This window comes from Hetaerina americana, unplaced genomic scaffold (genome assembly GCF_022747635.1).
Source record: "Hetaerina americana unplaced genomic scaffold, ioHetAmer1.1.p SCAF_62, whole genome shotgun sequence".
Taxonomy (NCBI): domain Eukaryota; kingdom Metazoa; phylum Arthropoda; class Insecta; order Odonata; family Calopterygidae; genus Hetaerina; species Hetaerina americana.
In genome coordinates, this window is record NW_027287228.1 from 2,528,565 (window position 1) to 2,541,142 (window position 12,578).

A 12,578-nucleotide genomic window follows, 5' to 3' on the forward strand; every position below is an offset into this window, starting at 1 on the left:
GACTCCCGAAAATTTCAGCAATTTCTTTGGTCAAGTCAACCATTCATGGATGTGGTAGTCCAGGGGATAGAGCGCTGGGCTATTTTCGGATGGCCCGGGGTCGACACCTCGGGAGGCCTCGGTCCACCCTCAGCCCAAGCTGTGTGATTTTTCTAGAGTACCAGATCTTCAGGAAAAACCGTAGGCGACAGTGAGAGAGGAACTGGCCCCCTATTATTACCCTGAATGCGTCAATTCCACAAAGACCCTGGGGCTCCGTACTAGGTCAGATCTATTATGTCCTTCCCTATGAGAATGAACTTCGGGTTAATGCACGGAGGAAGAATGAACAAGACTTTGCGTTTAGACAGGAAATAGTTTATAACTAACGACTAGTTTCGCTACACTGCAGCATCATCTGGAGTGAAAGTCCAGAGAGGTGTTAGATATTTCAGTACCCTGCAAGCCACCACTAGGGTGTGCGGCAGGGGGTGAATACACAAGAGACTAATTTTGGCCCGAACATGACGCTACCGCGGTCGGACAAGGTTACTCTGATCACTTACCGTTCGTGGAAAAAGTGATATCTTTAATCTATCTACTCTACACTTAATCTCTCTCTAATTTTATTAGCATGATCCCTCCTACCGTGGTAAGAATGGGGATAATCTTATATTTTCAACATTATCACTGCTAAAGAGATCTCCTTCCAATTCATATGCGCGAAGATTTTCAATTTTAAATTTTAAACCCCAAATATTGTCCCAAGACCCAGATTTGTGCCAAGACGAGTGGGCGCGCGGATGCGCTGCGCCGCGCCTCGGTTGCGCTGCGCCTTGGTTGCGCTGCTCCCTTCCCATCCATCATCTGAGGATGAGAGCATTTCGAGGATGGATGGCGGTCGGGCGGCCTCGGGGCAAGTGCCTCCCGTCACCTGCGGCGGATGGGAACTGTTGCCCCCTCCCCGATGAACGGATCCCCCCAAACAGTCGAGAGTCCTCCGGAATCCCCCCTCTGGGATGCGGATCCGCCAGCAGATGCTTCCCGCTCGATCTTACGTCATGGGTTTTGGATCCTCCGCTTACTAACATCCCCCCTGTTTCCCCCCGGTCTCGTACAAGCTCCACTGCCCCCTTCCCCCACACTCCTCCTCTCCCTGTTCCACCTCAAAACCCTTTCCCCCACTCTATTCCTCCTCCCCTCTCTCTGGAGAGAGAGAGGGGAAGATGGGAGCACCAACTTAACTGCTTCGCCCCCCTCCTTCTATTCCCAACCCCTCCCCTCCCCCTCTCCCCCGCCCTTTTCCCTTCCTCTCCCTAGGGCGCGCGCCTCGAGAGAAGTGGGTTGGCGGCGTCGGGGGGTGGGGAGGGAGGGAAAAGGAGTCCTCCGTGTCGTCGTGGTCGTCGGAAGGGGATAAATGGAAGCGCCGTGCCACGGGCGCCCTTAGAGTGCGTCCGCGTGTTGTGTGGCGCCGAGAGAGGGTGTTGTGCCTTGGGTGTTCGTCGTCTACCGCTCTCCTCGCCCGGGGCGACCGGAGTGTGCTAGGAAGGAGGCTTCGAGTGAGGGAGAGAAGAAGTCGGCGGTGGGGGAGGGAGAGGAGCGCCTTCGGAGTGTTGTTGCCGACATTCCCAGTTGTTCCGGTGCGGGAGACGCCTCTCAGCCGACCGGCGCCTGTGGAGCCAGGGGGAGATCCCGAGGCGCCACATGCCCGCCTCGCCCGAGGCTTCCTCGAGAGATTAGTGGTGTGCGTCTGTGTGTGTGTTTGTGAGTTCGCGCGCCCGGCGAAGGGAACAGTCAAGGAGGACAGCTGGGATGAAGTGGTGAGTCTCCCTGTCCCCCCCTCGACCTGTCCCCCACCCACATCACACCGTTGGGGTCCATCTCGCGTCCCCGAGAAGGAATGCGCGTTAGAAGCGAGCGACCGATGCGAATATTGGCGGGGAAGAGGCGAAGCGTGCGTGTCCGCCTGCCAGAATGATCTCCGCTTGGCATCCTCGGGAGATGTGATCGACGCTATTTCGTCCGCCCGTTGGGGAATTTTTGTGTGTGGTTGCCCACGAGGGAGACGTGGAGGTGAAACTGAGAGAGGGTCGCAGTTCGGGGCGTGCCCCTGTGATTTTCACCGGACCTGCCCCCCCCCCCCCTTCCGCACTGGAGGAGCGGGGGGCAGTTATAATCTCGGGCCTCTTTGGGTTTGGCCCCCTGCCGTCCTCCCCCGTGTCGAGGTCGCGAGTGGTCTCGGGGAGGGCATCAATCGCGCGGTCGACTCGCGTGTCGCGGCCGCGGGAGGGTCGACCGCCCGATAGGGGGTGAGTGGGTGGTGATGGGGAGGGGAGAGGGCATTTGGCAGTGGGAGAAGGTCTACGGTGGATTTAATTCCCTTTGCTTTCATTTTTTGACTCCCCGGCCGACTGATCGCCAGGTAATCTCCTCCTCCCGATCGAGTTCGAGAAGCACTGCGACATCGATCCCGTTATCGCCGGCCTCACTCTCGATTCGACCGAGACATGTGGAATCCATCCCAGGCATCGGTATGTGTGTGTCTGCGTGTGTGTGTCTGCCTGTGTGCGTGTGTGTGAGTTTCGTGTGTGCGTGTCGCGGGAAGTCGCCGCAAGGAGAGCCGTGGAAAAAAATAAATAATAATCCGGAATTTCGTCATTTCCAAACGACTCGCCGGACCGAAAGGAAAAACCTCGCGTAATGCATGCATAGTGAAAAGGTTTCTGGCCTTTCATTGGCGTTCGGACGATTGGGAAAATGGTGGGGACGGTTGTTATGTTGGCATTAAGTGGTCGGCGGGGACTATCTCGGCCCTCGTTCCCTGCCGGCCATCGGATGCCGTTTTTACGAAAGTTATCACCTTTCCTGTTTCAGGCCGCAGTCAGCCTGTAGACATTTGGAAATGGTGCATCAATTGCACAATTCCGTCAGAGTTACTTCCGCCTCCTCGGTTTTTTGTCGATGTTGTTGGAAAAACGCATCTGCGCGGGAAATGCGGGGCAAACAACGTGTTGGATTGTGGGATTGCTGCCAGGCCGACATTGACTCTATATAAACCGTGAATAAATATCTTCTTAAAGCTAGTCGGAATGAAACTCTTCGGAATACCTCCTTTTTTGTTAAGAAAAATACCAATTAAAACAACTTTTGATTGCTACAACTGATAAGAAGACGGAAACCTATTAAGCTGTTTATTGTTTCTACATGGCCCTATGTTGTATTGTAAAGTAGAATGAGGAGCGCGGTGGTTCGGTGAGTGGAGCGCTGGGCTATTTACCTGAGGGCCTGGGTTCGATCCCGGGTTTAAAACTCAGGAACACCCCCAGATCCACCCCAACTGTGTGATCATTCGGATGCTAGAATTTCCTGTGAGACCAAACATGGTACAGGCAAAGGAACTAGCCACTCTCATGGCCCGATTAATACGTGCGTGAACTATGGCCGCCGTAGTTTTGAACCAGCTCTAACCCTACCTATGTAACGAACCCACGGTTTGATTACTGTTTTCGTTACTTCGTAATATTATGGTGGATTTATTCGTCCAAATTCATAAATTTAGGCCATAGTTTTTTTTCCAAATCCACTCATAATAGTCCCGACGTGATCGCACGAGTAAGTGCACGGCTAAGCACGGCAGCGCCATAGGAGGCTCGCTGGCGAAGCGAGCGTAAGACGGCGGCGGTCGTGACTCCTTCCTCCTGTCTAATCCTCGCGTGTAATCTCCCAACTCAAAACCCCCTCATCTCTGGAAAACTCTCCGGAAAGTCCGCCCGCGGGTTTGAAAACTACGAACCGCGATTACTTTTTCCGGGAGATATTAAACAGTCCCCGGTGCGTTCCGTCTGCCATACATTTTACGCTCCCGAAGGCGGAAACTTGGGTTTTTAAAGTTTTTTCTTTTTCGCCCCGAGAACTTAAGGAGAAAGGTTAGAAGGGAGTTTGGCCCTTTTCCTCAATCCTCCTCGATTCTTCGCCGCCTCGTGGTTGGGGAGAAGTCCATTAAATTGTCTGTTTTTGGCTCGGCGTGGCAGTGGTTTCTTATGCTCCCCCGTGGCGTGTGGGTGGGTTCCTCTCAGCTGGTTCCTCCAATTCGATCTCCCTCTGCCCTCCAAGCAGGAGAGCACCATCCGCCTCATTCCTCCCTCGATTCGCGTGGGAGGTCGCGAGTCCCGTTGATCCTCCCTGAATATGCTTTCTTTTCGCATCCCCCTCGGCCTTGGCGGTGAAAATACTCTACTTCGCACGAGTAGCAGCACAGATTTCTTGACTGGATTTTTTCTTCGAAAAAATTATCCGCATGGCGATTGGGCACAGGAAACACTTTCGGGATCGCAAAGTCGCTGCCGAGGTTGATATGGGAACGAAAGCAGCTATCTATGGGAGGTCATTTGCCAACGTGAGTGATCCACCTGTCACTCCTTTCGCGTCCATCTGAATCGCCCTTAGAGTTGCAAATCCGGCGAAATATGGACCGAGTTCGTTTTGCTCTGAGGCTGAACGTGATGGCTGAAGTGAGATTTGCGATCGAATCTCACGCCAAGAAAGTCCAAATCCAATAAATTTCAATGCAGTTAATTAAGCCGTCACTTAGGCCTAAGGCCTTCAAAGTGCATCACGTTCAAAGGAAACGCGTTCATCGTCCTACGACTACAAAATGGAGTGTCCATGTATTTTTGGCACTTCTTAGTGAGAAATTAAGTATCATTTACGATTTTTGGTTTTATTATTTCTTAATGTTTGTATTTTAATGGAGTGTACATAGTATAGTGAAACGAGGACATTGAAGAAACGCGACAGTGTAGATGACTGATAGGGACAAGTCTTTGCGTTATGATGGAGATATTTTGCAAAAATCCAACCATCTACAAAATGGATTTACTAGGCATACGACATAAACTTCCCTCAGGACCGCCCTTTGTCGTGAAACACGGGAACCTATTGAACCGATGGTAAAAATGTGAAAAGTGCCCACAGTCATTGATTTTCATAGTAACTGCTTTGATCTGACAATTAATCTCATTCCAGTATAAATGTTCACTGAGATGATGTGTTAAATCTTTGAACCCGTGAGAAATGCATGACCTTCTCATGATTATGACATGCCTATGCTAACGTCAAGTTCAAATTCATTTATATTTTTCCAAAATAAGATTCTTGTAATAATGATGTCAATAACTCATAAACTCCGTATTTGAAGTTTTCCTAGGTAGAGCTGCGCGTAAGCATTTCCTTTAAGGTTTTTTCCCAGGATAATTCTGTTCCAGTATCTTACCCTTTAAATTAGGGTTTTAAGACCGGGCCCTTTCAACACAGTTGAAGCACGATTTCAGTCACGTATATTCGTTTATTCCAGCTTAAGATAGTTCTAAGGAAGTTAGTGGGGCACTTCTTCTATATCATTACCAAATATATTCCTGGGGTAATTTAATAAATAGCGAGCTTGGCCTATTTCCTTTTAAATTGATTCAAATGTCCTTCAAATTAGAAAAGTATGCCACTTTAATATTCTTATTATATATTCTCTAAAATGTAATAAAATCAATGATTTATCCCAAAGGATTTCTTTTCACTAGAAAGATCTGCAACCTTATCTCAGAAAATCCGTTTCCATTAATTTACCTGAATCAATCTTTTTGATTTAAATTTTTAATCGCCAAAATTTTATCGGAATTCAGGGACGTGGTGGCCCAGTGGGTAGAGCTCTGGGCTACTGCATTAGGCCCTGGGTTCGATTCCAGGAGACGTGCATCGCCCTCACTTAAGTATCACATATCCTTGGGGAACCAAAGGTAGCGGCACAGGGAAAGGAACCTGCCCCCGCCCCGCCCCCAATCCCTCCCTTCGTAGCCCAAATGTGTGAATTTCACTCGCCTTAATTGAGCTTAGCTCTGGGCGAGGAGCATTGCCCTCGAATATGAAACCTGCCTTCGGGTTGGTAAGTTCAAAGAGCAGTGGCAGTGGTGGTGTGGGTGAGAATTCGTGACTTCGAATTGTCAGGGCATCGGACGAGCCTGGATGTTGGCTGATCACGGAGTTTAAATCCTCACGTCGCGTTATAGTATAAGCGGGTGCGTGTTGTCAGTGCAGCGTGGGCGCCCTGATCCAGGACTTGACGGAAGGCGAGCGAATTAAGCGCGGAGGAAATGTCCTGCGGTTGAACCGAAAACAAAATGGAAACAAGAAGCGAGTTGTATCGAAGAGAGGCGTTCGCGTGCGTGCGGAACGTGCGGCCCTCGTCTGTCAGTGGGAGTGTTTGCATCGCGCCGCTAGATACGGTTGGATCTCGCGGGCCGGAGGATCACTGCATTTATCGCGTCCCTCTCTCGCGTCTAGCGTCTATTTCCGACCGCAAAGGCCCCACGTTGGGAGGTTGGGGGCGACGGGGGGGGGGGGGGGAGGGGTTTGGCTCCGATGCACACGCCCCCAAGCAACGGAAACTCACCTCTTCGTTCCATCTCGGGCCCTGGACCGAATTTCCTTGCCAACGCCTCCTCCTCATTGAGCGCGCCTTAGGAAGAGTCCTTAAATTAGTCCCACTCGAGTCTAGGGTTGAATTCTTTTCTTCGGGCAGTACGAGGGCGGTTCAATAAGTACCCGTGTTTGACGACAAAGGGCGTTCCTGAGGGAAGTTTATGTTATCATCGTGTGCTGCCATCTATCAAACGACGGTGAAACAAATTCCAGACTGATTTTAAGGTTAGTTTGGATTTGGCAGCCATTCGAGTAAGACGTGTTTCGTGATTTTCGCAAGATGGAAAGATAGGCAGTATCTTCCGGTAATTCGCTTTTTGTTTTTGGATGGGAGGAAATGCGAGGAGATAAAAGCAAAGCTGGATGCTGTTTATGGGGACACTTCGCCATCTTTGACCACAGTTAGATATTGGCTCAACGAATTTAAATTGGGCGAACATCTGTTTTTGATGAGGAGCGACCAGGACGCCCGGCAGACGTGGTTACCGAGGAAATAATTCCAAATGCCCACGCCATGATTCTCGCTGATCGACGAACGAAAGTGCACCAAGTAGCAGAGGCCGTGGGTATAAATGGGGTAGGACATTTGACCTGGATTTATTCAGCCTCCCTTCGTCGCCTCTCTTCAGACATTTCTTTTTGGGCACACCACAACACCAACGGGCCAACAGGAACAAAAAAGTCGTCACAAAAGCGATCGAGGTGAAAGTGTTGAAAAACGTGACTGCACCCCATTTCCGTGGGAGGGGGTTGGTAATCGATTTTAATGGGCCTTCAAATTTAAACGTCTCGGCAGTTCTACGTACATCAGCACTTTCTATTGTCTGTTGGATTGACTTGACTGGAGTCAATGCAGGTTAAATACAATCTAATGAAAATATCCATAAACACAGTGAGCAACCCTAAGGTCGGCTAGGTATGGATGGTTTTAAACTTCACCCAGCACTAAACCCGACGGCGTGTGAAATTCACTTATTAGCAGGGTAATGAGGGGGGTCAGTGCCTTTCCCCGTGCCAGTTATGGTTTCCCAAGAAGATCAGGTACCCAAAAAATCACATGGCTTAATCTCATATACAGTATACACACACACACACACACATATATATATATATATATATATATATATATATACATATACACGAGGGTCATCCGGAAAGTAGTACCCGTTCGTGAAATAAAGACACAAAAGTAAATATTAACAAACATAAAAAATTTTATTTGAAAGAGGATACTTTAAACTACTTCTCAACATAATCTCCAAGCAAATTAAGGCATTTGTCATAACGTGTGACAAGTTTCTGTATTCCTGCTGCATAGTCCTTCGCCGCCAGCTCATTGAGATACGCGAGGGACCCATCTTGCACAAATTTTTGCATAATGCAGATGGTGTTTAACAATTTCATGAACAATTGTTCGAGAAACATTGGGAAAATGCTCACAGATGTCATCAATTGTGACGCGCCGATCGTTCCTCACGAATTCGTCAACTGAGCTCACCAGTTGGTCTGTAATGACAGACGGTCTCTCCGAACGCTCATCGTCGTGTGTGTTCCCCCTCCCCATGTTGAAGTTGCGACACCACCGCCGAACAGACGACTCGTCCATTACATTGTCTCCATACACCTCCTTTAATTGGCGATGAATATCACATGGGCGAACGTTTCTTGCATTGAGGAATTTAATCACTGCCCTCACTTCACAACTGGCGGCGTTCTCAATTTTTTTAAACATTGTAAACAATCACAGAAACAACACAGGCAATGCTAGCGTCACGCAACTTGGCTCAGAGAAGGCAGACAAGCCACTGAAGCTATCTGACCTCGTCCAGCGGCTACTCGCGTCGTCAGCACTTCATGCGGCACGAACGGGTACTACTTTCCGGATGACCCTCGTGTGTATATATATATATATATATATATATATATATATATATATATATATATATATATATATATATATATATATATATACCACGATTGTACGCAAAAACTCACACGAGCGGCACAATAATGGGCTGACACAATATACCACAAATAGAATAGAATAGCAACATTTAAAAGGACACTCACACGGTGAATTGTTCATTGTTCGAGCTTTCGGCCTTCTCAGAGGCCTTCTTCAAGTGAGACTGCAGTCTCTGAGAGGGCCGAAAGCTCGAACAATGAACAATTCACCGTGTGAGTGTCCTTTTAAATGTTGCTATTCTATTCTATTTGTGGTATATTGTGTCAGCCCAATATTTTATATATATATATATATATATATATATATATATATATATATATATATATATATATATATATAATGTGTGTCGTGACCACCTTTATCAAGGAAGAGAGGGACAGAACTAGTGAATATGAATATAGTGAGTCTCTTTTTTTGTGTTTCTGTGTTTTTGTCTGTGTCCACTAGTGCTAAGTGTTATACATTATTATTCACGTCCGTGAGACTTTCAAAAAGTGTTATATATATATACTACCTTGATCAAAAATTTCCCGGAATTTATTCAGAAAATTAAAAATACAAGTTTATTCATCTAAATCTATATTGTCCCCTTCAAAGTAATCCCCATCGACTGCAACACACTTATGCCAGCGCTTGATCCAATCCTCGAAACATTTTTTATATTCGGTTTTCGGTATGTCCATCAGTGCTTCCTGCGATTTTTCCATTACTTCCTCTCGGCTGCTAAAACGCGTTCCCCGTAATGGTTTTTTAACTCGATTGAACAGAAAGAAGTCACAGGGAGCCAAATCAGGTGAATTCGGTGGCTGTTGGATGGTATTTGTTGCATTTTTCGTCAAAAAATTACGAATAATGATAGCACTGTGCGACGGTGCGTTATCATGGTGCAAAATCCACGAGTTTTCTGCCCACATTTCTGGTCTCTTTCGGCGAATTGCTTCATGCAAACGTCTCATAACGCCCAAATAATACTCTTTGTTTACTGTCTGGCCTTCTGGCAAAAATTCATGATGCACTACACCGTTGTAATCCATGAAAACTGTCAGCATTGCCTTCTTTTTTGACTGAAAACGACGTGGTTTTTTTGGTCTCGGCTCATTTGGTGAACGCCATTCACTTGCCTGATGTCTGGATTGCGTGTCGTACTCATAAACCCACGTCTCGTCTCCAGTAATGATCCTTTTGATGAATGTGGGATCGGATTCAGCCTCGCAAATCATGTCTTTTGCGACGTCAACACGATCTCTTTTTTGCATGAAATTGAGGTCTTTTGGCACCAACTTTGCTGCTACACGACGGAAACCCAAATCATTAACCACAATGTCTTGGGCGGATCCATAGGCAATGTTCAAGTCCTCCGCTATTTCTCTGATGGTTAATTTGCGGTTATTGACCAACATTTCTTTTACTTTATCAATTTTTTCACCGACTTTCGATGTCGATGGTCTGCCACTGCGTTCATCATCTTCGATTGACTCACGACCACTTCTGAACCGCTCGTGCCACTGGTAAACGACCGTTTTTTTTAGAGAATCGTTGCCGAAACACTTTTCCAACATTTCCAACGTCCGTGCGCCACTAAATCCGTTTTTTACGCAAAATTTAATACAAGTTCGTTGTTGCAAATTTAAATCCATTTCTGAAATTGTAAAAAATCGCCAACACACACAGAGATAGATGTACTCTTGGCTACGTAACTTTTGCAAATGTCAAGTTATGACACTAAGATTTAAAGGGAATATCAACAACAGATGTACCAATTTAACAAAAAAAACAGAACTCAAATCGGAACGATGGGAGCGCCACACGGTGGTTATTCCGGGAACTTTTTGATCAAGGTAGTATATATATATATATATATATATATATATATATATGTATACATGTATATAAACATATACATACGCTCACATACATATTGTTTATGCATATTAAAGCGTACGTAACATATATATTCATAGCTTTGTGCATTCCGACCAACTTGTGTGTGTACATACACGCATGCACGCACACAAACACTCACCGACTAATAAATTCAATAGTAATGGTTTTTGATGCACAAATCCTTGGGTTAGTACGGAATAATAAATCTGTACAAGGGGGAAGCTCAAAATAGCTTTGAATTATCGGTGGCTGCGAAACCACCTTCTTCAGATCCAACTCAACCTTTAATAAATCCATTTCCAATCTTCTCAAGAGGGTAATTGCGCAGTACATTCAAAACTATTGCGTGACTTTTATTTCGTATTTTTTAACTTTCAACCCCATCCCATTCTTCAACTTAATATCCCTGTTCTTGAATTTTCTTGAGAAACAGTGGGGGAGAGTTCATTGCGATAATGCGTAATGTCCCTTACTGGATGTGAATCACCCGGCGGAATCGAAAGTTCTCTTCATCGATCGATGTGTTGAGCCTGAGATAACGCCTCATCCATTCAGGCCGTTTCTTCGACTTAGGTTACGCAAATCATTCAGCCAGGAAAGCAATAAAAAGCAACAGAAGAGGAGGGGCTATCCGGCGCCAGATAAACGGATCCCACTCGGGGGATAGCGCGAGGCGATAGCGCCCTGGTAGCTATCCCGGAGCGCTATCGTCTCCATCGACGCCGTCACGTGATGATTATCAGCTGAGATTACCTTGAGCGCCCTCTTCTCGCCTCAAGTCTCCTTCCTCTGTTCGATTCGAGACCGGCCTCTCCGCTCTCACTCGTTGTCACGTTTCAAATCTTTAAGGTGACGTCCTGGACATGGACTCGAATGAAGTTGCAGGTACTTGTGCAAATACGCACTACTAAACTTCTTTGCGACCTCGACCTCTGGGCGGTTAGTGTCCGTCAAACGTCCTCTGATTTTTCGTGTGTACGTGTGTAAACGCGTTGTGTCCTTATATTGTGTTTCAGCGAATGAGAGTTATGATGTGTTTCAGAAAACTATTGGAAATAATGAAATTATTGGAGGATTTTGAGTTCGTGCCGTTGTTCAGCGATGTGTTTCACTTTCATTGAGAACATGGATGCCTCGTCGTCCGATGTCATTGAGGCAATCCAACAGCAATACACTTCCTTCGCTTCTTCCTCATCCTCATTGTGGTCGACCTCCTTCGGCTGAGGAGAGAGGAATGCTCGGGTGGTACACTTTACGGGTATAACAAGGACAAAAGGTAAAAATGAACGACATGGCGAAATTCGTTGTGAAACTATATGTATATTTCAACAACAAGGACTCTTTTATGCCTCATCAAATTCATAGAACTTGGTTTATATTTGTAACACATTAGCTTCGATGAAAAACTATGACAAATTTCCTGATTAATTCCGTTTTTGTTTCGTTGGCATGACAATCCGTTCCCTCTGATGTTATGAATTGGCTGTTTTCTCGTTCGATTCAATGAGAGCTTTAATCCATCGCCCATTGCACCTCTGGACCCAGGTTCCACCAGCCTTTTGCTGATCTACAATCTCTTGATCAGAAATCATCGTCTGTAATGTACGATTTTTTATTGCCAACTGTTGTTCATAATTGTTATCCATAATTATTCGTCGTTTGCCAGAAATTTGATTTTATAATTCAATTAGCTTATAGTTGCCACACCTCTCAGTGAATACTGTTTATTGTCGTGTTGAAATCAAATGGTCGAATCTGCAGAAATGCTTTCACGACTATCGTTAAAGTCGAGTGCTCGCAATTGTTGGATTAACAGCAACACCACTGCCGAATCCAGAATTATAACACTAAGTACTTGACGTGTGGCTTGCGAAAGCATTGCATTCTATTGAAAGGGAACTGCATTTCAGCCAGGTATCATGATGTCGCGTTGAACGTTAACCTCCAGTTGAGGCCAAAACTCAATTTGATAGTTGGCAGTTAAATTCAAAATCGACCATTAAAACAGATCCAAAACTGATAGACAATGTTGTAAAAATAATGTCACAATATTCACATTCACTAATAAGCAATATTTATTTGTTCATACTGTCGGATATGATTAGTTAACCAACGTTGAGTTAACTAATGTTGATTTGAACGAGACATCATAAAGCTGGAAGAAGATGATCGCCGGTCGTAGATTTTCTTCTGATCTGTGTTTTTTCTTTAAGATTTTGTGAAATATCTTTGGTTTGAATACCAAAAACGGAGAAATCGAATGTATATTTTCTCAAGG

General features: G+C 46.0%; 1 protein-coding gene across 6 annotated transcripts in view; it reads left to right on the forward strand.

Annotated features, from left to right (window-relative positions):
• The first annotated feature begins 1,402 nt into the window (after positions 1–1,402).
• Asator (tau-tubulin kinase asator) overlaps positions 1,403–12,578 on the forward strand; it is a 225,378-nt gene continuing 214,202 nt past the window's right edge. For 3 of the 6 annotated variants that reach the window (XM_071594504.1, XM_071594511.1, XM_071594505.1), the window contains exon 1: positions 1,404–1,799. In XM_071594504.1, the coding sequence (XP_071450605.1) occupies positions 1,792–1,799 (8 nt within the window). In that variant the 5' untranslated portion in view covers positions 1,404–1,791. Of the gene's footprint in view, positions 1,800–2,491; positions 2,511–6,594; positions 6,676–12,578 lie in introns of those variants that run through there. The other 3 variants (XM_071594510.1, XM_071594513.1, XM_071594512.1) reach the window with 3 other exon arrangements.